The 24,910-nt window shown below is 45.0% G+C and overlaps 1 protein-coding gene and 2 non-coding genes across 3 annotated transcripts; all 3 read left to right on the top strand.

Moving 5' to 3' along the window:
* The first annotated feature begins 8,306 nt into the window (after positions 1–8,306).
* On the top strand, positions 8,307–21,262 carry RPL18A (ribosomal protein L18a). Its single transcript, XM_040409129.1, has 5 exons — positions 8,307–8,419; positions 12,044–12,223; positions 16,438–16,567; positions 18,722–18,831; positions 21,121–21,262. Exons 1-5 carry the CDS (start codon positions 8,402–8,404, stop codon positions 21,211–21,213), a joined length of 531 nt encoding a protein of 176 aa, XP_040265063.1. The 5' UTR covers positions 8,307–8,401; the 3' UTR covers positions 21,214–21,262.
* Positions 8,767–8,898, top strand: LOC120987472. The gene has a single exon (XR_005776070.1). It is a non-coding gene; the product is annotated as a small nucleolar RNA SNORA68 (small nucleolar RNA).
* Positions 12,547–12,679, top strand: LOC120987471. The gene has a single exon (XR_005776069.1). It is a non-coding gene; the product is annotated as a small nucleolar RNA SNORA68 (small nucleolar RNA).
* Positions 21,263–24,910: the final 3,648 nt, after the last annotated feature.

Genomic DNA, 24,910 nt, shown 5'->3' with positions numbered 1-24,910 from the left:
ATACCCTCCTCCAGTCCTCCCTCTATATACATTATATACCCTCCTACAGTCCTCCCTCTATATACACTATATACCCTCCTCCAGTCTTCCCTCTATATACATTATATACCCTCCTCCAGTCCTCCCTCTATATACATTATATATCCTCCTCCAGTCCTCCCTCTATATATACTATATGCCCTCCTCCAGTCCTCCCTCTATATACCCTCCTCCAGTCCTCCCTCTATATACCCTCCTCCAGTCCTCCCTCTATATACACTATATACCCTCCTCCAGTCCTCCCTCTATATACCCTCCCCCAGTCCTCCCTCTATATACACTATATACCCTCCTCCAGTCCTCCCTCTATATTCACTATATACCCTCCTCCAGTCCTCCCTCTATATACATTATATACCCTCCTCCAGTCCTCCCTCTATATACATTATATATATATCCTCCTCCAGTCCTCCCTCTATATACACTATATACCCTGCTCCCTCTATATACCCTCCCCCAATCCTCCCTCTATATACACTATGTACCCTCCTCCAGTCCTCTGTCTATATACACTATATACCCTCCTCCAGTCCCCCCTCTATATATATATATCCTCCTCCAGTCCTCTCTATATGCATTATATATATCCTCCTCCAGTCCTCCCTCTATATACATTATATATATAGAGAAGAAAAAGTCCAGTGGGAGCACCAGCCAGCATGTGGGTGCAAGGTCCAACGTAGGGTAACGGCAATCCCCAATGGTATAGAGAACAAAGAAGTAGGACTGCACTCCAAGATAGTGATAAAATCAGCAAGTGGTTTATTCACCCATAATATGGCAAGTCTTGCGACGTTTCGGCTCACAAGAGCCTTCCTCAAGCATGGTAACAGTGAAAGTGAGAGCATTATAAAGGCATTTACAAAGTGTCCAACCCATAAGGGTGTGGTTACAATCAATTACAATTGCAAACATACGATGCATAGCAATACAAATAAAGTGCATGTGCATAAAGTGAGCAGTGGTATACAATTCATGACTAAGGGATGCAATCCCTACAAAGTGTATTAAAATGTATGCGATACTTCATCTAAGCTGAAATCACAATTATATAAGTGATAATATGATGAAGGTGGATCACAGAAGTCAAACCGTAGGAAGCAATGGGGCCCGCACATACCATGGCGTTCCTTGTGCGTCTCCAGGTCCTCATTGCGCATGACCACACTGACATCATCCGATGCATCACAGTGTAAAGGTCAAGCGCTCGCGCTCTGCCTGGGTCGACATGAGAGCGCCATTTTACATAAGGGAAAGACACCTAAAGGTTACGTACAGGTTATCTATTTAACTGTTGTCCACACGGAACAATCATATCTGCGACCGCTGCAGGGATCTCCTACATATATCAGCAAATGGACAGGGGTCCCGTCCAAATGGGCGGGACACCTGACCAAAGCGCCACTACAAGAACAATTGCCAAAAAAATAGCAGTCGTAGAGGGATGATCCCTCAATTGTACCAACAACCTTATCTTATTAAAATATAATGACATATCTGGAGTAACGCATTAATAAAAGAACGCTGGTGTCCACCTCGGGTCGCACAGCTTCCAGAGGGTCTGATTCTAGGATCCACATCCAATTTAGTGAAAATATAAAATCCTAAAAAGCAGAGAAAAAATATTTTAGTTTCAAAATAAATCTTTTTCATAATTGTAGATAAATCTTTCACGGTTATCAAGCACCAATATACAAAAATGAGAAAGACAAAGCGCAAACATGCCAAGGGACCGGGGGTCAGCCACAGATCCTAGGTCTCTCACCTGAACTCAATATTGAGACCCCTGGGATGCAGGCTATCCAGATCATATATCCAGCGTAACTCTCTTTTCTTCAAGAGTGTCAGGCGATCACCACCTCTTCTAGGAAGCCTGACCTGATCAATGATCCAGCATCTTAGATCACGCTCGGAGTGTCCGAGGGATCCAAAATGTCTGGACACTGGTAGGTCAGTACGTTTCTTCCTTATTGAATTCCTGTGGTTATTCAACCTTACTTTCAATTCTGTGGAAGTTTCCCCGACATATAATAGGTTACAGGGACAAGCCAACACATAAACTACATATGACGAGGAACAGTTTAGATGGAACTTTATCGGATACTCTTTGTTGGTAAGCGGGTGTGTGAAAGATCTAGTTTTACATATATATCGACAATTGACACAACCGAGACACGGATAACATCCAAGTCCCGGCTGTGTCAATGTCCGCTGTATGCTGGTTTTCTTTGGACCTGCATCCGCTCTGACCAAGTGGTCTTTAAGATTTTTGTTTTTACGGTACGATAAAAGGGGCGGAAGCTTAAACTCTGGTACATCTTTAATAGACCTGCTTAGGATACCCCAGTTGTCCTTCAGGATACGTCCTATCTCCATACTACATCCAGAATATGTGGACATAAATGGTATCCTCTGAGTTTTTTTAGAGGTGGTATGTGTTATTTCAGTATTCATATGTAGGATTTTGTTCTTATGTGCATCTAATAATCTGCGAGGATAACCCCGCTCCCTAAACTTATCTGACATCGTATCCAGTGTAGTCTCCAACTCAGTGTGGTCTGAAACAATGCGTTTCGTACGGAGGAACTGCGAATGGGGGAGGTGTTTAACCAGGCTGCGTGGATGATTGCTTTCATAACGTAGGATAGTATTTCTATCTGTCGATTTGACATATAGGCCTGTGCCAACCATACCATCAATTAGCTTGACGTTCGTGTCTAGAAATGACAATTGCGTTTTAGAGTATGATATAGTATACTGAAGATCAGGATCTATATCATTCAAATATGTGTGAAACTCCCTCAATTGTAGTTCAGTGCCTCCCTCTATATACACTCCTCCAGTCCCCCCTCTATATACACTATATACCCTCCTCCACTTCTTTTTTTTATATACACTATATACCCTCCTCCAGTCCTCCCTCTATATACCCTCCTCCAGTCCTCCCTCCATATACATTATATACCCTCCTATATACACTATATACCTTCCTCCACTCCTCCCTCTATATACATTATATACCCTCCTATACACACTCCTCCCTCTATATACATTATATACCCTCCTATATACACTCCTCCACTCCTCCCTCTGTATACATTATAGACCCTCCTATACACACTCCTCCCTCTATATACATTATATACCCTCCTATATACACTCCTCCCATATATACAATATATACCCTCCTCCAGTCCTCCCTCTATATACCCTCCTATACACACTCCTCCCTCTATATACATTATATACCCTCCTATATACACTCCTCCCTCTATATACAATATATACCCTCCTCCAGTCCTCCCTCTATATACATTATATACCCTCCTATACACACTCCTCCCTCTATATACATTATATACCCTCCTATACACACTCCTCCCTCTATATACAGTCGTGGCCAAAAGTTTTGAGAATGACATAAATATTGGAAATGGGAAAAGTTGCTGCTTAAGTTTTTATAATAGCAATTTGCATATACTCCAGAATGTTATGAAGAGTGATCAGATGAATTGCATAGTCCTTCTTTGCCATGAAAATTAACTTAATCCCAAAAAAAACTTTCCACTGCATTTCATTGCTGTCATTAAAGGACCTGCTCAGATCATTTCAGTAATCATCTTGTTAACTCAGGTGAGAATGTTGACGAGCACAAGGCTGGAGATCATTATGTCAGGCTGATTGGGTTAAAATGGCAGACTTGACATGTTAAAAGGAGGGTGATGCTTGAAATCATTGTTCTTCCATTGTTAACCATGGTGACCTGCAAAGAAACGCGTGCAGCCATCATTGCGTTGCATAAAAATGGCTTCACAGGCAAGGATATTGTGGCTACTAAGATTGCACCTCAATCAACAATTTATAGAATCATCAAGAACTTCAGGGAAAGAGGTTCAATTCTTGTTAAGAAGGCTTCAGGGCGTCCAAGAAAGTCCAGCAAGCGCCAGGATCGTCTCCTAAAGAGGATTCAGCTGCGGGATCGGAGTGCCACCAGTGCAGAGCTTGCTCAGGAATGGCAGCAGGCAGGTGTGAGCGCATCTGCACGCACAGTGAGGCGAAGACTTTTGGAAGATGGCCTGGTGTCAAGAAGGGCAGCAAAGAAGCCACTTCTCTCCAAAAAAAACATCAGGGACAGATTGATCTTCTGCAGAAAGTATGGGGAATGGACTGCTGAGGACTGGGGCAAAGTCATATTCTCAGATGAAGCCTCTTTCCGATTGTTTGGGGCATCTGGAAAAAGGCTTGTCCGGAGAAGAAAAGGTGAGCGCTACCATCAGTCATGTGTCATTCCAATGGTAGCGCTCACCTTTTCTTCTCCGGACAAGCCTTTTTCCAGATGCCCCAAACAATCGGAAAGAGGCTTCATCGGAGAATATGACTTTGCCCCAGTTCAGAATTTTTTGTCAGGTGAAAGGTCCTCTTTAAACATTTACTTTCATTGGTGGCACAGTGCGCCCGCCCCTCTCTCCTCATTGGTGGCAGCAGCGGCACAGGGGGGAGGGAGAGACTGCTTTCTTCTCCCCTGTGCTGCTGAGGAGAACACAGAGCGCGCTGAGAGCAGCGCGCTTCTTGTTCTGATACTAGAATGCGCAATAGCGAAGCCTAGTATCGAAAAAAGGCAAATCCTGGTATCGAGGTCGATACCAGGCAAAAGTATTGATTGGGTATCGAAAATTCGATACCCGACACAACCCTAGTTCCATGTACTGAAGTGTACTAACGTAATGCCAACAGTTCAGTAGACGAGTTTAGCCAGGAACACACAGCATTATTGACTCCCTTGATGAGGTCCTACATGGCCAAAGATAGACTAGTGCTCTGCTCAGATTCAAAATTAGAATCAGCGCTGTCCCTTGAATTGGTGGAAAGAACCATAGAAGTTACATCGCCAGCTGTAATCCTGTCCTGAGAAGGACCCGAGGATGCAGAGGAGGAGTGCGACTTGCGAGACAAAACCCTCCGTCGCTCTGGAGGTGGAGCGTGACCTGCAAAATATTGTTAAGTGGGTGCACGTGAAATAAGCAGTAATCCCGGTGGAGGAGGCCTTCCTTAGAACAGGACATAGAGGCTGGGGAAGGAGCCTACAGGTGAAAAAAAATAAAAATAAATCAGCCAGAGGCTACCCTACTGGGCCCCAGATACTGTGTCCCCCGAAAGAGGTGTTGCCTCAGCTGTAGGAACTACAGAGGAGGTGCTGGACACAGAAGCTGATGATCACCAGGTGAAAAGCTCAACATGGAAGTAGAGACGAAGTGTTGGAGAAGTCCCCCTACAGGGAGTCCACGCTTGGAAAGGATTGGGAAGGAAGGAAGCCCCTCTGAAGAATAGAAGCAGGCGCCAAAGAAAAAAGAATGAAAAGAAAGAGGCAGAGAAAGGTACAGCTTACTCAGGATGGAATCCAGGGCCCTCTAGTACAAAACATTGTGGGTGACGCTAGGGAGGCTCGTCCCAGTAACCTCCTGCTATTGGCTGCACCCCCCCACGCCGGGTGTTTTCATCTGCGCGAAGGGTAAATGCAGCCGTGGCCATGCCGGTATGAGAAGTGACGCGGGTGCCAGGTAAGACCAACCTCTGTGAGGAGCCCGGGCATGCGGGGGCATTATAGGCCTTGGCTAACCCCATTAATTTACACTTTGATCACTGGTAGAATAAATTTTCCTACTTCAGCATGGTAATGTATTTTCCCTGTCAGTGCTTGGCTTCCATACAATGCAACCCTTGCGGCCGTTACTAAGCCTCTGCCTATCACTGGGACTAGGGCTAGGAAAAAAAATAAAAAATGTAAATAATAATCTTAATCATTTCAACTTTATGGACGATTAGGTTATAATCACAATTATTTCTTTCTGGCAATAATGTTTTCTTTGTCTGTTGGGGGTGCACTGTATGTAGAAAGGTGCACATATACATTAGATACTGTCCTCCCTTTATATACTATAATGTACTGTATATAGTGGAAGGACTAGATGAGAGTTTCTGAGGTATACAAAGAAAGGGCTGGGGAAGGGAAGTCTATATACACTATATACCCTCCTCCAGTCCTCCCTCTATATACACTATATACCCCCCTCCAGTCCTCTCTCTATATACAATATATACCCTGCTCCCTCTATATACCCTCCCCCAATCCTCCCTCTATATACACTATGTACCCTCCTCCAGTCCTCTGTCTATATACTCTCCTCCAGTCCTCCCTCTATATACACTATATACCCCCCTCCAGTCCTCCCTCTATATACACTATATACCCTCCTCCAGTCCTCCCTCTATATACCCTCCTCCAGTCTTCCCTCTATATACCCTCCTCCAGTCCTCCCTCTATATAATACGGTCTGAGATTGACCAAATCCATATCAATACCCTCCTCTACTCCTCCCTCTATATACACTATATACCCTCCTCCATTCCTCCCTCTATATACACTATATACCCTCCTCCATTCCTCCCTGGAGATCATTATGTCAGGCTGATTGGGTTAAAATGGCAGACTTGACATGTTAAAAGGAGGGTGATGCTTGAAATCATTGTTCTTCCATTGTTAACCATGGTGACCTGCAAAGAAACGCGCGCAGCCATCATTGCGTTGCATAAAAATGGCTTCACAGGCAAGGATATTGTGGCTACTAAGATTGCACCTCAATCAACAATTTATAGAATCATCAAGAACTTCAGGGAAAGAGGTTCAATTCTTGTTAAGAAGGCTTCAGGGCGTCCAAGAAAGTCCAGCAAGCGCCAGGATCGTCTCCTAAAGAGGATTCAGCTGCGGGATCGGAGTGCCACCAGTGCAGAGCTTGCTCAGGAATGGCAGCAGGCAGGTGTGAGCGCATCTGCACGCACAGTGAGGCGAAGACTTTTGGAAGATGGCCTGGTGTCAAGAAGGGCAGCAAAGAAGCCACTTCTCTCCAAAAAAAACATCAGGGACAGATTGATCTTCTGCAGAAAGTATGGGGAATGGACTGCTGAGGACTGGGGCAAAGTCATATTCTCAGATGAAGCCTCTTTCCGATTGTTTGGGGCATCTGGAAAAAGGCTTGTCCGGAGAAGAAAAGGTGAGCGCTACCATCAGTCCTGTGTCATTCCAATGGTAGCGCTCACCTTTTCTTCTCCGGACAAGCCTTTTTCCAGATGCCCCAAACAATCGGAAAGAGGCTTCATCAGAGAATATGACTTTGCCCCAGTCCTCAGCAGTCCATTCACCATACTTTCTGCAGAAGATCAATCTGTCCCTGATGTTTTGTTTGGAGAGAAGTGGCTTCTTTGCTGCCCTTCTTGACACCAGGCCATCTTCCAAAAGTCTTCGGCTCACTGTGCGTGCAGATGCGCTCACACCTGCCTGCTGCCATTCCTAAGCAAGCTCTGCACTGGTAGCACTCCGATCCCGCAGCTGAATCCTCTTTAGGAGACGATCCTGGCGCTTGCTGAACTTTCTTGGACGCCCTGAAGCCTTCTTAACAAGAATGGAACTTCTTTCCTTGAAGTTCTTGATGATCCTATAAATTGTTGATTGAGGTGCAATCTTAGTAGCCACAATATCCTTGCCTGTGAAGCCATTTTTATGCAACGCAATGATGGCTGCACGTGTTTCTTTGCAGGTCTCCATGGTTAACAATGGAAGAACAATGATTTCAAACATCACCCTCCTTTTAACATGTCAAGTCTGCCATTTTAACCCAATCAGCCTGACATAATGATCTCCAGCCTTGTGCTCGTCAACATTCTCACCTGAGTTAACAAGACGATTACTGAAATGATCTCAGCAGGTCCTTTAATGACAGCAATGAAATGCAGTGGAAAGTTTTTTTTGGGATTAAGTTAATTTTCATGGCAAAGAAGGACTATGCAATTCATCTGATCACTCTTCATAACATTCTGGAGTATATGCAAATTGCTATTATAAAAACTTAAGCAGCAACTTTTCCCATTTCCAATATTTATGTCATTCTCAAAACTTTTGGCCACGACTGTACACTATATACCCATCCTGTGGAGCAGGCACAGAGGCGGCAAAACCACCGCATGGAGTTAAAATACCTTGTAAGGGGATGTACTGTATGGTGAGCAGTGTAACTGTAGGTGACTTTATAAGAGCTCACAGCAGCTCTCACACCCTCATATACTCCACTACAAACTAGCTAAAAATGCAGCCCCCAGCCCCCTCACCAGAAATCCCTGACCACAGCATAAGTGCCTGCACTCTCCCTGCTTGCTTCTCCTACAGCCCTTTTCCCGCATCTGGCACAGGCTGTAAGGGGCGGGCGGAAGCAGTCACGTGATCTCATGACGTCATGCCCTCAAAGAAGCCTATACATTCTAGGCTTTACGCAAGCACTTCCTTTCGCTCGGCAGCAGGGCTTGAGGCAACATGAAGGCGTCCGGCGCTGTAAGAAACTCGGGAAAAGCAAGGCATAGGGGCTAGATATCGGGACGGGGGTCGCCCTATCAGGGCCCCATGGTCTGCCCGAGAAGAGCTGTGTGTGCGGGTCCCGGTTGGAGACTGCTTGCTTGTGTTTTAGAAGCTCTCCTTTCTTGCGGCCTACACATCATGGCGGCCCGAACCCAGCCATGCGGCTCTTCTGGAGGGCCTGGGTGGGCAAGCTGTGCCCGTGGGAAGTAATGAATGTGGATTTCCATAGGGATGCGGATTACTTTATATTGTAAACTGACGTGTAGTGGGTGAGGCGGGCGGCACTGACCTGCACTCCCTCGTCACCCGGCCTCATGTCAGCTAATGCACACAAAACCCAAAGATTCTCATGCTGCCTCCATGATGGTCTTGTCTGCTGTGCAGATAGTAACAGTACCTTGTCGCCTTCCATAGGCTGATGTGCACATGGAGGTGAAATAGAAGGTCCAACAAGTACATGAATAGCCTGACAGATGGATTTGGTGATCTAGGACAGGGATTAGCAACCCCTAGCACTTGAGCTGTTCTAAACTACAAATCCCAGAATCCTCCTTTTACTTCTATGGGATTTGCAAGAAAAGCCGAGCACTTGTGAATGCTGGGCGTTGTTGTTTCACAGGATCTGGAGGGTTGCTGATCCCTGATCTAGGACACCTATTCTCTGTCCTGTGTGGTCGCTGTTGGGGGCTTCAATATGGCGCTGTCAGGGAAAGGTGATGCTTTAGTCCTTGTTTAATGTCCTTTTGAGGCTGGGTTTCCACATGCTGTATTTTTGATGCAGTTTTTAAAGCCAAAGCCAGGAATGGATCCTAGAGTGAAGGTACGCCAGAGGGTTGCCTGGAGTGGAGATGCCACTTTTTAAAAAGCCACACATCATAAGTGAGATGTGTTCTAATCAGTAATCCTGAAAAACTATTCACTCCACTTTAGAAAGTGGTAAATCTAATCAAAAGTTGGAAAAATAAAGCTTAATGGTACACGTTTACACCACAAAATAGGCATGGCAGATTTGCGAAAGGTCCTCCTGAGTCTAATATTCAGTTTGAATCACTGCTGGCTATGGCTTTATAAAGTGTATCAAAAATCTTTAGGGGGCTGTTCAGACAGTATTTTGACAGTGGAATTTGGTGCCGACTCCATGGCAAAACGCCCGGAGAAGGTTTCTGTTCTGCCACCCAGTGACTTTTTGGCTGGGAATCTGTCAAAACACTATCAAGAATGGCCCTTAAAGGGGTGGTCTCACTTCAGTAAGTGGCATTTATAATGTAGAGAAAGTTAATACAAGGCACTTACTAATGTACTGTGATTGTACATATTGCTTCCTTTGCTGGCTAGACTCATTTTTCCTTCACTTTATATACTGCTTGTTTCCATGGTTACAGACCACCCTACAATCCATCAGTGATGGTCGTGCTTGCACAATATAAGAAAAAGCACTAGTCTATTTGCACTCCCACGGTCCCAGCCACCAGAGAGACTGACTCTTTTTCCTATAGTGCGCAAGCACGACCACCACTGATGGATTGTAGGGAGGTCTGTAACCATGGAAACGAGCAGTATATAATGTGATTGAAAAATGAATCCAGCCAGAACAGGAGGCAATATGGATAATACATTAGTAAGGGCCTTTCATTAACGTTCTCTGCATAATAAATGCCACTTGCTGAAGTAAGACAACCCCTTTCAATATGAAAACCCAGTCTAGTTGGATTTTGGTGTAATATACTTTAAAGGGAACCTGTCACCAGGATTTTGTGCATAGAGCTGAGGACATGGGTTGCTAGATGGCCGCTAGCACATCTGCAATACCCAGTCCCCACCGCTCTGGAGCACCGAAATCTCGCGATGCGCGAGCTAGCGCATGCGTAGTTCGTTCCCTGTGCTGATGCCAGCACAGGGAATGAACATGATGCCGACACTGCGCATGCGCTAGCTCGCGCATCGCGAGATTTCGGCGCTCCAGAGCGGTGGGGACTGGGTATTGCAGATGTGCTAGCGGCCATCTAGCAACCCATGTCCCCAGCTCTATGCACAAAAGCCTGGTGACAGGTTCCCTTTAATATACTTTTACATTTAGAACATATCCAGCTATATCCTTCAGTGTAAAAGGAACACTTCCATCTTTTAGAATTGTGGTATTTCTATTTCATTTTGCCAGTTCTTTACCATTCAATATTAAATACAAAATATTCTCCTTCTGGAGCAGTCAATACAAATCAGGCTTCCTATAGATAGAAAACCTATTGTCAGGTTACTACAGCTTTGATGGAAAGATGTTACCTGCTAGTATAATAGTGGTTAGCACTGGTGCCTTGCAGTGCTGGGGTCCTAGCTTCTAATCCGACCAAGGACAACATCTGCATGGAGTTTGTATGTTCTCCCCGTGTTTGCATGGGTTTCCTCTGGTTACTCCGGTTTCCTCCCACACTCCAGACATACTAATGGGGACCTTAGATTGTCAGCTGCGGAATATAAGCACTACATAAGTGAATATAATAAATACATTGGGATAACAGTATGACAGCTTTATTCTGTTGATGGGTCTAGATAAAGATGTACACAGAAGAGCATTGCACTTATCAGGGTAATATGTGGTGCTCTAATGGAGTCACTCATCCCCCTACCCTCTCTGGCTGCAGTGTATGGTCCGACAGTCAGATGAGGCTGTTCGCTGTGCTAGAAGTCCTAATGAAGAAAGTTAAGAGCCAGGAAATGAAGTGACTTAAAAATAAATACCTGGTGAACAATCCACCTGATTTAAAAACACAATTTGTAGAATATTCAACTATAGGTTAGTATGAGATAAAAAATCTGATGGAAGTGTCCCTTTAACAATGGGGCTGTATGGTGCACCCACACTGGACTTAAAATCTATTGTAGATTTCCCACAGAACTTTATTTGTATTGCCGCTGATTTGATCTTATTTGGGATCTGCGCTGGTACTGAAAATAAGCAGTGTGATCTACCCTGCGTGGCCATACCCTATACGGCAGGGATGCCCAACTTGCGGCCCCCAGCTGTTGCAAAACGACACCTTCCAGCATGCCAGGACGGCCTACAACAGGGCATGGTGGGAGTTGTAGTTTTACAACAGCTGCAGGTTGAGCATTCCTGCTATATTGCATATAAGAGGTCTTTATCCATGTTAATGTTCTCCTGAATGCTATTTAAAGTATCGTCAGGTTTAGACAGGTCCTTACTATAATCTATGATTAGTGCATGCTAAGCGATTGATTCCGTTACCAAGACTAATATATATATATCCCCTCCAAATAATGTATGGCTTTATGTAATGATTGAAGGAAACCCGCATGTAAATAGGGTTGAAAAACCTCAAACTTGTTTCTTACCTAGCAGTTGTGACCATGACTTAATTGAAATGAGCGCTAGCAATCTCTTATACCTCTTAACCATTTATGTCAGGCATCCTTAAACTGTGGCCCTCCAGCTGTTGTAAAACTACAACAACTCCCACCATGCCCTGCTGTAGGCTGTTCGGGCATGCTGCTAGTTGTAGTTTTGCAACAGCTGGAGGGCTGCAGTTTTAGGATGCCTGATCTATATGTTCTGTGGTGATTGATATACTTTTCTTTTTGTAGTTGAGGGAGTACAAGGTAATTGGGCGCAGTTTGCCTACAGCTAAGAAACCTGCACCACCTCTCTATCGTATGAGAATCTTCGCACCCAACCATATTGTGGCAAAGTCCCGATTCTGGTACTTTGTGTCTCAACTGAAGAAGATGAAGAAGGCGTCTGGAGAGATTGTGTACTGTGGACAAGTAAGTGTTTCCAGGATATAACTTGGGCAATTAAAGGGGTTTTCTAGTCTCTCAGTATTGCAGGCCTATTCTCAGGATTGATCATGAGTATCATATGGGGGTGGTCAGACACCTGGCATCTGTGCTGATTTTTCGGGGGTGTAAGACCCTTACTGATTATCCTGAGGATAGGTCATCAATGTGGAGTGACTGGAAAAAATACTTTAAGGCAAATAGAATTGGTTTGATACTGATGACACCAGTATCAAACAATTATACCAGTCAAAGTACCAGTGTGAATCCATGTTCAGTATGTTGGGTTTTAAGCAGGCAGAAATTGTAGAAAGGCACACACAACCCAAGGATTATTATTTTACCATGTAGTAATCTTGTCTTGTGTGCCCAAAGTAAGGTTGTACCTTGTCGCCTTTCAAGAGCGAATGTGCTCATGAAAGTGAAATTGAAGGTCCTATATATAATTAAAATACTTTTCCTCTTGCCTCCACAACGGCATTACTAGAAGGATACTCCACCTCCTTAGGGGCAGGAAACGACTAGATTAGTGCAATTTAAATGCCTCCTCCAATATCCTGTTCTAGTTGTTTCCTGTCCCTCAGGATGCAGGAGAGTCGGTGCAACTATTCGCACCACCTTTGGGTTTGTTTGACCAGAGGGCTGATGCAGGGGGTAGAGACGCGGGACTCTCATTCCTTGGTCCTTTCTACTCCTTGGCGTAAGTCTGGCGGATGCTGGCAGCCCTTTCCCTACTCCAGATGGCAAAAGCAGGAGGTATGTTGGGGGCGGAGGATCGCGGACATTCGCGTTCCATGGGACGCATGCGCATTAACTCTGTGGAAGCGGAACCTTGTCACGCCAGAGGTGACGTCTTGGGTGCGATAAGTCATCCAACTGGCGTCCCCCTCCGCTTTTAAAATGTGGGAAGCGCCCATCCTGGGAACAAGCGCGAGACAAGGGAGTCCAGTTGTGGCTACACTGATGGTTCCTGTCTTGGCTTGGAACTTGGCTATTCCTTATGTGGAAGATGTCTCTGAGGGAGACGCTACCCGTAAATCTTCAGATTTTCCCTCCAGCCCGGTAAGCCCATACTCTAGCTTTTATTATATATACACAGGGTGATGGTCTGCAGGTACTATCTGCTCTTAGGTGATGATGACTCTTTTGTCACACTTGTTTCGTTGGCTAAGAGTCTCCTTTGCATTATAGGGCAAAGAGAGCTCGAAAGCCAGTGGAGAGCCATCACAGAAGAAGAGATGCGCCATTTATAAAAAGTCTCTTCCTGCTTCTAATAAGAAATGGCTATGCCAGAACTGTAGGGACAAAGTAGTCTTGAAGGAATCCCCCTCTTTAATTGAGAGTATGAGGACATTTAATTAAGGAAGAAGTGGGGGCAGTGGTAGATGCTAAACTGGCCACGGCTATATCGGGACCCTCTACGTCAAAATCTCTATCGCAAGTTGTTGAAGATAGTGAGTCTGAGCTAGATGAAGGTGAAATTTCCTCTGATGCAGGTTCGAGTGATTTGGACGTCAACTATACTCAATTGATGAAACTGAGTCCCTTCTAAAAAAAATATAAGAGCTATCATTAATCTAGAGGAAACAAGAGCCCCTTTCAGTTCAGGACCAAATATTCCTAGGTTTGGCGGACAACAAGAGGAGGGTGATCCCAGGTCCAAAATATATGAAATATAATAAATTAGTGGAGGGAGCCTGAGTGTGGCAGGCTTTAAGAGCATTTTCCCGACTTCTAAACTCCAGACATGTCAGTGTTGTCAGACATGACTACAGTGGCCTATTTGAACAAGCAGGCGGGGACAAGAAGCCGCTCTCTTTGATCTCTGCAAAAATCTTCAGGTGGGCAGAAAAAAACCTGAAGTCTTTCTGTGTTACAAAAGAGGAACAGAACACTAAAAGGAGAGCGGAGCCTCAATCAAAGAAAATCTTCGAGAACATATGTCTCAGGTGGGGTCTACCAGATATAGACCTCTTTGCTTCAAAAGAAAACAAAAAAGTTAAAAAAAAATTCTCCTTATCCCATAAAGATCAGCCAGCACAGGTGGATGCATTAGCAGGTCGGTGGCTGCAGGGCCTTTTATATGCGTTCCCACCATTTGCTTTGATACCAAAAGTACTAACAAAGGTGATGAAGGGAGCGCAGTTAATTCTCATTGCCCCTTTCTTGCACAGGAGAGCCTGGTTTCCGGTTCTAAAGTCCCTAGCATAACAGGACTTTTGGCAGCTTCCGCAAGTTCCGGACCTCCTATACCAGGGCCCAGTGACTCATCCGGACATTCCTAATCTCCGGCTGACTGCTTGGAGATTGAACGGGCAATCTTAGGCTACTTTCACACTAGCGTTCGGAGCGGGTCCGTCTGATGTTTCAACAGACGGATCCGCTCCTATAATGCAGACGTTTGTATCCGTTCAGAACGGATCCATCTGCATTATAACTTAGAAAAATTTCTAAGTGTGAAAGTAGCCTGAACGGATCCGTCCAGACTTTACATTGAAAGTCAATGGGGGCGGATCCGTTTGAAGATTGAGCCATATAGTGTCATCTTCAAACGGATCCGTCCCCATTGACTTACATTGTAAGTCTGGACGGATCCGCACGGCCAGGCGGACACCCGAACGCTGCAAGCAGCGTTCAGGTGTCCGCTCGCGGAGCGGAGGCTGAACGCCGCCAGACTGATGCATTCTGAGCGGATCCGCCTCCACTGAGAATGCATTAGGGCCGGACGGCTGCATTCAGGGCCGCTTGTGAGCCCCTTCAAACGGAGCTCACGAGCGGACACCTGAACGCAGGTGTGAAAGTAGCCTTAAAGATTAAAGGATTATCTGATGCAGTTATAGACAGGTTGGTGCACAGTAGGAAGCAGGTGACGTCTAAAATATATCTTCGAGTCTGGAATGCTTTTTTGCTCTCTGTATCAGAAGTCTGGAACCCATCCATGGTCCCGGATGTCAGCTTAATACTGGATTTCCTTCAAGCAGGCTTGGAGAAAGGCCTCCAAGTACTCTGAAAGTACAGGTATCCGCCCCAAGTGCCTTCATGGGTACCAAGTTGGCAGATCTGGAATTAAAGTTTTTTTAGGGGTGCTAGTAGAATCCATCCTTCTTTCAGGTCCAAAGTTCTTCCATGAGATTTAAATCTGGTCCTTTCGGTTCTGATACTCCCTTTGAACCTCTAGATGTTCAAAGGGAGTGGGGGAGAGATTCAAGCCTTCTCTATCTCCGCCCTATCTTACAATCCTGGAAGATCGAATAATTCTACGACACTCGCCAAGTCTTGTCCCTAAAGTAGTCTCTAAGTTCCACTGCCAGAAGGAAATATCTCTTCCGTCTTTTTGTCCTCAGGCAACTTCATAAAAAGAAGATTCCAGAACTTAGATGTTAGGATATATGTGTTTTACAGTACCTTCAGAAAACTAAGGACTTTAGGAAAACAGATCAATTATTCATCCAGTACCTAGGACAGAATAAGGGGAAAGCGACAAGCAAAAGCACACATAGCGTGCTGGATTAAACAATATATTATACTTTGCTCTAAGGAAAAAAATTCTAATTCCTGGGCAGAGAGCGCCCATGTGTCTTTGGAGAATGTAGACGGGCTAGACCAAGTGGCTGCTTGGCAAATTTCTTCTAGACATTATAAACTAGATGTCGTTTCTAAAAAGGACTTGACCTTTGGGAGGAAGGTTTTCAGCTGTTATCCCTCCCTAGATAAATTCTCTGTTAATCCTCCTGGAAATGCCGTTGTGAATGCGAAAGGGAAAAAAGATAAATTACTCTTACCGGTAATTGGATTTTACTTTTAGCCTCCACAGTGGCATGGAGAATTTCCCGCCCTTAATTAATTTTGGTTATGTTGGATGATTTCCTTGTTGTTTTTTTGTTTAAAGTCATCAGAAATTGTAGCATTTACCTTGAGTTACTAGGTTATGAACTGAAACAGGATTTTGGAGGCATTATATTGCACTGATCTAGTGGTTTCCTGCCCCTATGGAGGCAGAGTAACCTCCTGGTAATGCCATTGTGGAGGCTAAACAGAAAATCCAATTTCCAGTAAGAGTAATTTTGTTTTTCCTGCCGGTCTTGGATAAGTGTCTTTTGTCAGATATGGGTTTGTGGTTTTTCTAATTCTTTCAATCTATTAATGTTGCCAGGGAACACAAAATGTGGACCCCAGTGTCTTAATGCTGTTTTGTTTTGTAGGTCTTTGAGAAATCTCCTCTAAAGGTGAAGAACTTTGGTATATGGCTGCGGTATGATTCTCGTAGTGGAACACACAACATGTACAGAGAGTACAGAGACTTGACTACAGCTAGTGCAGTGACCCAGTGCTGTAAGTATACTTTATAGTCCAGTAGTGCCAGAACTACACTGCTCTATCCATCATGTAGTGGATGAAGTTGTGTTACTGCAACACTGCTGCCTCCACTGATCAGCAAACATTGGTGCCCTTGCCCAGGTGTCGGCAACCTTAAAGGGGTATTCCCATCACATACTGGGATATGCCCCCGTTATCTGATAGGTGGGACCCGCACCTACGAGAACTGAGCACGGAGAGCTGTGGCTGGAGGACCCTGCTGTCCGTCCACCACCAAGCGCTGCTCCCATAGAAGTGAATGGGTGCGCACGCGTGGCCTCTGCTCCCATTCATTTCTATGGGGCTGAGCTCGGCTATTTTCGGTGGCCCCATAGAAATGAATAGAGGGCGGCTAGCGATATGCCCCCATTGTGTGTGATGGTAAAACCCTTTTTAAGCACTCCAGCTGCTTTAAAACTACAACTCCAGGCATGCACACTTGCTTGGCTGTTTGTGTAACTCCCACAGAAGTGAATGAAGCATTCTGAGTGTTGTTTCAGAACAGCTGGAGTGCAGGAGGTTGCTAATCTCTGGCCTAACCTGAGGATAGGTCAACAATATGAGCAGAATGACGGATAACCTGTTTGAAGTGGCTGCTGTTCCCACCGGAGCTCCGATGAGCGCTGCAGTCTCTTCACAGCCCACCAAGCACAGCTCCGAACATGGAATAGCAGCAGTGCTTTATATTGCAGCCCAGTCCCATTCAATTGAATGGGATTGAGCTGTGTCTAAACCATGACTGAATTTATGGTGACATCACTGGCCTAGGAAGGGCCATGCCCTGCAGCCTCTTGAGTATCAGACTGTCAGATTGGTGAAGGTCTGACCCTCCCCCCCCCAGTAACCCCACTGATCAGCAGTTCAAAGACTTAGGCCCAGTGACGTCACGACTAGTATCACTGGCCTGGACGGGGCTAAGCTCCGTTCACTTAAATTGAGCTTAGCTCTGCCCAGGCCATTGATACTAGTCGTGACATCACTAGGCCTGCAGTAAACAGCGAGAAGGCAGCGGCGCTCCAGGAGCGCCGCTGCCTTCTCAAACAGCTGATCGACAGAGGTTCGGGTGTCGGACCCCTGCCGATCAGTTGCTGCTGATCTATCTAGAGCACAACCTTTTCTGCTTAGGGGCCACATTGTCAGACTGAAGGAATCCCAAGGGCCGAAAATAAAAGTTAAAGGGGTATTACCAACTGATATACTATATTTATTGCATATTGTACATACAGTGTAAACCATAAATGTCTGGTTACACATCCACTACTCCCATCTAATGGGAGAATACATGAAAAATGCATGTGAGCAGCCACAAGACATAGACATGCATGTCTGTCACCAGATGGTTGAGGGCCGCAGGTTGGGCACCCCTGATCTAGAGGATAGATCATCAGTTTAAAAGAACTGCAGAACCCATTTAAATAAGTTACAAGTTATACACAGTCTCTTCTTGTCAAACTGTATATAAATCTGTTCCTGCTCGAACATCCTGCCTGCAAATTACACTGCATTTTCATGGTGACGGATTCCATTAAGGGAATCACGGACACATTCAAGTTGAATGGGTCTGTATCCATCCCAGAGGCCACACGGTGGTTGCCCGTGCATTGGGGACCACAAATTGCAGTCCCCAATGAACGGACGGCACACGCTCGTGTGCATGAGCTCTAAGGCTTTGTCTACACTGAGTTTTTGTAGCACAACTGATTTTAACTATTGAACTACAGGTGCAGTCCAAATGAATGCATTCAGTGTAGCCAAAGCCTTAATGTGCTATGCATGATGCTCAATTAAGAGAAGATTCACATATGTTTAGTTTTGTTCTTCTGATCCATCCTTTATTTAGAGCATCAGTAATACTCATTTTCTTTCCGTCTGAGATCCGTTATTTTAGATGAAAACAAGTACTTTGTTTTGTTTTTCTGTTCGGATGGATCAGAAGAATGGAAAGCAAAATTGATGTGAACCTACCCTAAGCAGCATTTAATCTTGTCATAAACTTTAGTGTCTAGGGTTGAGACCATGTATAATAAGCTTGTCTTATTTTATTTTTTCTGTCCCTCCCTGTTTACTTGTTGTTGAGTAGATGTCGGCATCTGTCTGGCTTGATTTGACACATTACTTTCACTCTTCTAGACCGTGATATGGGTGCACGCCATCGTGCTCGTGCCCACTCCATTCAGATTATGAAAGTTGAGGTGATTCCAGCCAATAAGTGTCGCAGACCAGCAATCAAGCAGTTCCACGTAAGTAAAGCACCTTTGTACATAACCGTATTAAGCCTCATTCACACGTCAGTGTTCTGTATGTGTTCTCCACGGACAGCACACGTCCCCATTCATTTTAATGTGTGTATTCACACATCAGTGTTTAGCACAGTATCTATTTTCTCCGTGTTCACGGATCCATTACACCCATTATAGTCTATAGGGCCATGAAAACCACGGATGCCATCAGTGTTTTATGGATCATTAGGTAGAGATGCTTTGAAAATTATTTTTCAGCTGTGTGAAACACGAATGACAGCAAAAAACAGACACCAGGATCCATCAGACCTCTTCAGAGGCATCACTGACCACCTTTTCACAGATTAAGGTCTCCTGCACATGAACGTGTGCGCCCCGTGGCCGTGCTGCAATGCACGAACACCGACCGTGGGGCAGCCGCAACAGATTGTGGGTCCATGATCTGCCCGTTCTGCAAAAATACATGTTCTATCTTTTTGCGGAACGGAAGTACGGGACGAAACCCCACAGAAGCACTCTGTAGGGTTCCGTTCCGCATTTGCAGCCCCATTGAAGTGCATGGGTCCGCATCCGTGATGCGGAATGCCGCCTGTGTATTGCGCAATACAGCAACGGGCAGCACACTTTCGTGTGCAGGAGGCCTCAGGGCTCATGCACACAGGCATTGCCCGGCAGTGGCCAAATTGTGGCCTGCATAGAGTGGGTTCGCAATACATGGGCACCGTCCGTGTGCACCCAGCATCACGGATGCTGACCCACTTGAATGGGTCCGGAATCTGGGAGATGCGGATCGGAAGCACTACGGAGTGCTTCCGTGGTGTTTCTGTCCGTGCTGTCCCTGCTGCCACACGGATGTTGCAAATTGCAGTCCCCAATGCACGGAATGGCCATGTGCATGAGGCCTAAATGTTACGTTTTATACGGGTTAAGGTGCTTGTGACTTTGAATAAAACGTCACTAGTGACTAATTTTGACTTCTGATGTCCGTATTGATTAGAACTGGGATACCCATGACTGTTGGAACTGTTGGTCGCTTGCCCCCAGCATGAATGGAGTGGTGATGGGGTATTTTTGCTGCTTCCCCGTACAACATACAGCGTTCTACTATCTTTGTCAGTCCCATAGACTTTGAATTGAGTTGTCAGTACACCTCGTTTGGGGCACACGGGACACCCGTTTTGATGATCAGTGGGGATCCCAGCTGTTGGACCCTACAATCTAGCATTATCCATTAATCCTAGGGAGTTGGACAATGCAAAGCTATGCCTTTAAGAAAAATATACTTGATATGAATTTAAACTTGTTTCACTGGTTTTGTATGAACCCATAATAAACCAATGTACCGTGATTGAAAATCACTCAAATCACTCACTTGCCTGCCAGTAGTTAAACGAGTCTGCCCAATTGATGAGGTTGACATGATTCTGTTGGATTTTATATCTAGGAAAGGACCATGCTGCAATTTCAGAAAACACAATGCACTCAAATTGCAATGCACTCAAAAAATGCCACAAAAAAAACTACTTTTTACTGCCTTTAATAAACCCCATACACTTCCATGTGGGGGTGGCGTTTTTGCATAAAAACAACTGAAACCACTCTTGGTGACTGTGCAGATTCGAGTAATAAGGCTCTGTTCACACCTGCACCATGGGTTGTCGTAAACTGAAACCACGAATCAGTGCTGGATCCGTTGCATCATTGGCACTGGTGGGGACAAGGGTCTCTAGTAACATTGGGGCAAATTTTAAAAATGCCTTTTTTTTTGTGTGCGGTTTACACGATAAAGATGATATACATGTCTTGCACCACGCTTACTAACTGTTCTACACACTTTTCTAAGCTATTTACACCTTGACCTACAAAGGGGCATTGGATAAATGAGCATCCGTGCATCCTGCCATTTTGATGGAGGAATAGTGCTGCATTAAGGTTGGGGGGGGGGGGGGGGGGGGGCTAGAGTCTGATATTCTGGGGTAGTAAGTTCCAGACTAAACCTACAGTGCCCCTTGTATATTCAGTTAGGTCTCTAGTACCTGAATGTATCTGCACACCTAACGTGTTTAGAGCTCTGGGACTATAGATTATTCATGCTGCATAATGTTTCCTATTAAAGTCAATGGAGAAATGAGTTCCAGAGGGAAAGCTTCCTCTTCAGTCTAACAGAAATCTGATGCCATTGTGAACATGACCTTAACATAGTGTGCTCTGTGTGATCATGTTAAGCAAAAACATTTTATTGCAAAAACTAAGTTTTTTTTAATATATTTTTTCCTATGAACATTTTAGGACTCCAAGATCAAGTTCCCTCTGCCACACAGAGTTCTGCGTCGCCAGCACAAGCCTCGCTTCACCACCAAGAGACCAAACACCTTCTTCTAAGCAAGGCACTATTGTTCTGTGGTCAAATAAAGTTCTTATTTGGAAGTTTCTTTGTATTTTCAGTTGATCTAAGTCTTTTGACAGCGATTATTATGGCTCTGTGTTGTTCAGATCTTATATAGTGTGACGGTGGGTTTGAGCCTCTTTTATTAAACAGTTGGAAATGTTTGTAGACAAACTACACTAGCCCAGGGGCTGGCACAGATGTGCCTAGTTTGACGAGACGCCAGTCTTGGTAAATGTGCCCGAATGCATTTTAACTGCTAAGGCTACTTTCACACTAGCGTTTTAGTTTTCCGGTATTGAGATCCATCATAGGGGCTTGATACCGGGGAAAAAAATGCTTCAGTTTTGTCCCCATTCATTGTCAGTAGGGACAAAAACTACTGAACTGAATGCTCCAAAATGCATTACATTTGGTTGCGTTCCCATACCGGAGAGCAAACGGCAACATGTAGTTTGCTTTCTGTCCTGAGATGCAGGAGGCTGACCCGCTGCTGCTGACTACTTTGGTGATGCTCCCTCAGAAAACCCTGCCAGTTACCACTGAGTAGAATGTGCTGTACATGTTCTCCCATCTTGGTCACTTCTCCCATGCCAAGGACAACGTGGAGCGGGAGAAGGAAACCAAAAAGACGGCTGCCGTCTTTTGGTCCTGTTAAAGCAGCCCTAAACTAAGGCATTTAAGATACACTCTAGTGTTCCGAATCAATGTACACCCCCCTGGGGGTTAATATCCACGCATGGCTGAGAGACTGAACACTGACACAGAAGTTGGTCAAAGCAATCTCTAACTTTTATTACATGAGTTAAGCATATATATCTTCAGAAGAGGGCAGTCCTCACTGAGACACAAACCATTGTTTCATTGGTCAAAGTTAAGGAGAGATAAGAGAAACAGAGATAACACTCTTCACATCTGCGCAGTAGGTACCACTTTGGAATGTTAAGCTAATGTAAACATCTAAGGGTCGCCATTTGTTAATGGTGGACGGTCTAACACTACTACTGCATATGTCATATGTGACACTTCAAAGAGGTGCTTCTCCTATAGGCAGTGAACAACATATATCGTCAAGTCACACGATTGGTTTACACATTCCACCACACTCCATGGGACACCTGCAGAAAGGTGAGAAATCAGACACTGCCTGCAGCACTTTGTCTCAAGCAGGAGAGGAAGGGGGGCAAAGAGGGGTGGGAGGGAGGCACTTGAAGAAGAAAAAGTTTAACGCATTACAGTCCTAGATATACAGAAAACATAGAATAAAATTCACATATCTTTAACAGTCCCCCCTTGAATTTCATTCTCTCCCTAAACCTAACAATCTGTCCCAATGCTCTTACATCCTCTTCACCAGCTTCCACGACAAGCCATTCCTAGCGAACAGCCTCCTGTGACACTGGATTTGAGCACGGGGAAGTCAGATGATCTTTCCCTAACTGGCGTTGACATTATATGGGGGGGACTGGAGGTCATCAATGCTTCCGATTTTCCGGATCGATGTTTTCATACAATTTTTCCCTATTCTTTTGAGTCATGATCAACAGTCACACAAGGGAAAACCAGTCTCAACACTTCCTTGAAATCAATCTAATTATGCTTTTCTTTGAGCTTCACTGTGCTTGTGGTCAACAACACTCGGAATGGACCATCAAACCAGGGTTTTAGGACTTTTCTAACGTGTCTTTTCCTACCACCCAATCTCCAGACACAAGTGGGTGGGTTCCTGGTACTTTATCAAAACCTGGAAGTGAAGCAAAAAACTTGAAAATGTACTTTAGTCAAATGCTTGTACAAAACTGATCACATAATCTGCCAGACAACCATGTTGCATCTGAAGCTGATGTGGGAAATAAATCCTATCCTAGGGGCTGACCCAAAAAGGACCTTATAGGGACAAAGGCCTGTCTCACGGTTAGACGTGTACCTTACTAAAAGAGGGCTACCAGCAGGCACTCAAGTTTTTTTTTTAATCTTTAACTTAGTGTCCCGTTCAGTTCCTTTTCCCTACTCTACTGCTGCTTTGTGGATGGTATGAAGCATGTAAGGCCTGTCCTACACCCAAAGCCTTCATCATCTCCTGCATCACTTCACCTGTGAAGTGAACACCTGTGTCACTTTCAATGATCTAAGGTACCCCATACCTGCACACAACTTCGGCCATAATCTTCTTTGGGTACGGTTTTGGCCATCCTGAAAACAAGTCACATATCAATACATGCCCACCTTGTGTCGTTGAAGGTAGTCTAAATGTTGAAACAGATACAAAAAGCAAGACGTGTTTCTTGGGTACCTTAACCACCTTGCCCATGTTCTGGACACAAACCATTTATCCTTGAGTATGTCTGACTGTTACAGTGCTGAACCCTGGGGTGTACCATATGCTATGTACTAAATCACACAACAGTTTTGTCTGGTGCATCACTCCATGGGTTGCCTGTGCCATCGTGGAGTAGAGGGACCTGGGAAGGTAAAGTTTCCCTTCTTATTTGTAGTCCCCCCCTTTTCCATCCACCAGTCCCTTTCCTCCTTCCCCATCTGGTTCTGTAAGGTCTTAAGAACTTTCGGGAGACAGGAGGAGTTATTTCAGGGACCTGAACTGTGGCCACTTAAGACAGGGGTCTACTTAGGTAAATTGGCAGACGTTTTTGCCACCTGATCTGCCGTGGCTTTCCCTCCTCTGCATCTGTTTACAGTGGCCTTTCGTTGCTATCATCACCTCTCATGTTAGTGACAAGAGGGCTTCCATCAGAGACCTCACTGCTTCCCCATCTTCGATGGGTTTACCTGAAGCGATCAAGAAGGCTTTCCATATGGGCCCATAGTCATGGGCTATCCCAAAAGCACACTTGGAATCAGTGTAAATGCTGGCTGTTTTTCCATCTGCAAGCCATCTTCAGAGTCTTTTAGCTCCACTTCTTGAGAGCAGACATGTGTGGTAGTTCACGTTTAATCACCACTGCCCAACCTGTGTAGTACCTGCCATCCTGGCCATACCTCGATCCATCCACAAAGAGCACATGATCTAGATTACCTAATGGCTGATTTACTAAATCCCACTACCTCTTGTGACATCATCTGCAAACAGTCAAGAGCCTCTTCCTTTGAATTTGGAAGAAAAGTTTAAAGTGCGGTGCCCTAACTCTTCCCTCCCCCCTTGGTCCAGAGGCAAAAGGGTGGCTGGGTCCAAAGCATTACACCTTTGGATAGCAACATTGTCAGGCAACAAAATGGAACACTGCATTCTCAAATAACGGGCAACAAAACAATCATTTGGATTGTACGTTCATGAGGATAGATGTAATATCACCATCACTTTGTGGTTCAGAACTATCTCAGAGCTTTCATCAAGCATAGCTAGTACAACTACTACAGCTCTGATGCAGAAAGGGGCACCTCTGGCCATGGGATCAAGTCTGACTGAATAATATGCTACGGGGCGTTATTGCTGGCCATGCAGTTGGGTGAGGACAGCTGAGTCATGGCCACTCACTTCATAACAAAACAATCTAAATGTAATAATCTGATAGGCCCAGTGTGGGGCAACACAAAATTGCCAGTTCTAGGCATAAAAAGCATCTACCACCTCATCTGTGAGGCGGTAGGGACTAAAGGACAAATCAATCACAGTGGAGTGAGTAGAGGTAATGGGAACTGAGCCAACAAGGTGTGTGTATTGGGCACCTGTAAGCT

Source organism: Bufo bufo, chromosome 1, assembly GCF_905171765.1.
Source record: "Bufo bufo chromosome 1, aBufBuf1.1, whole genome shotgun sequence".
In the NCBI taxonomy this organism is placed as follows: domain Eukaryota; kingdom Metazoa; phylum Chordata; class Amphibia; order Anura; family Bufonidae; genus Bufo; species Bufo bufo.
This window is presented reverse-complemented; position numbering and strand designations above follow the sequence as displayed.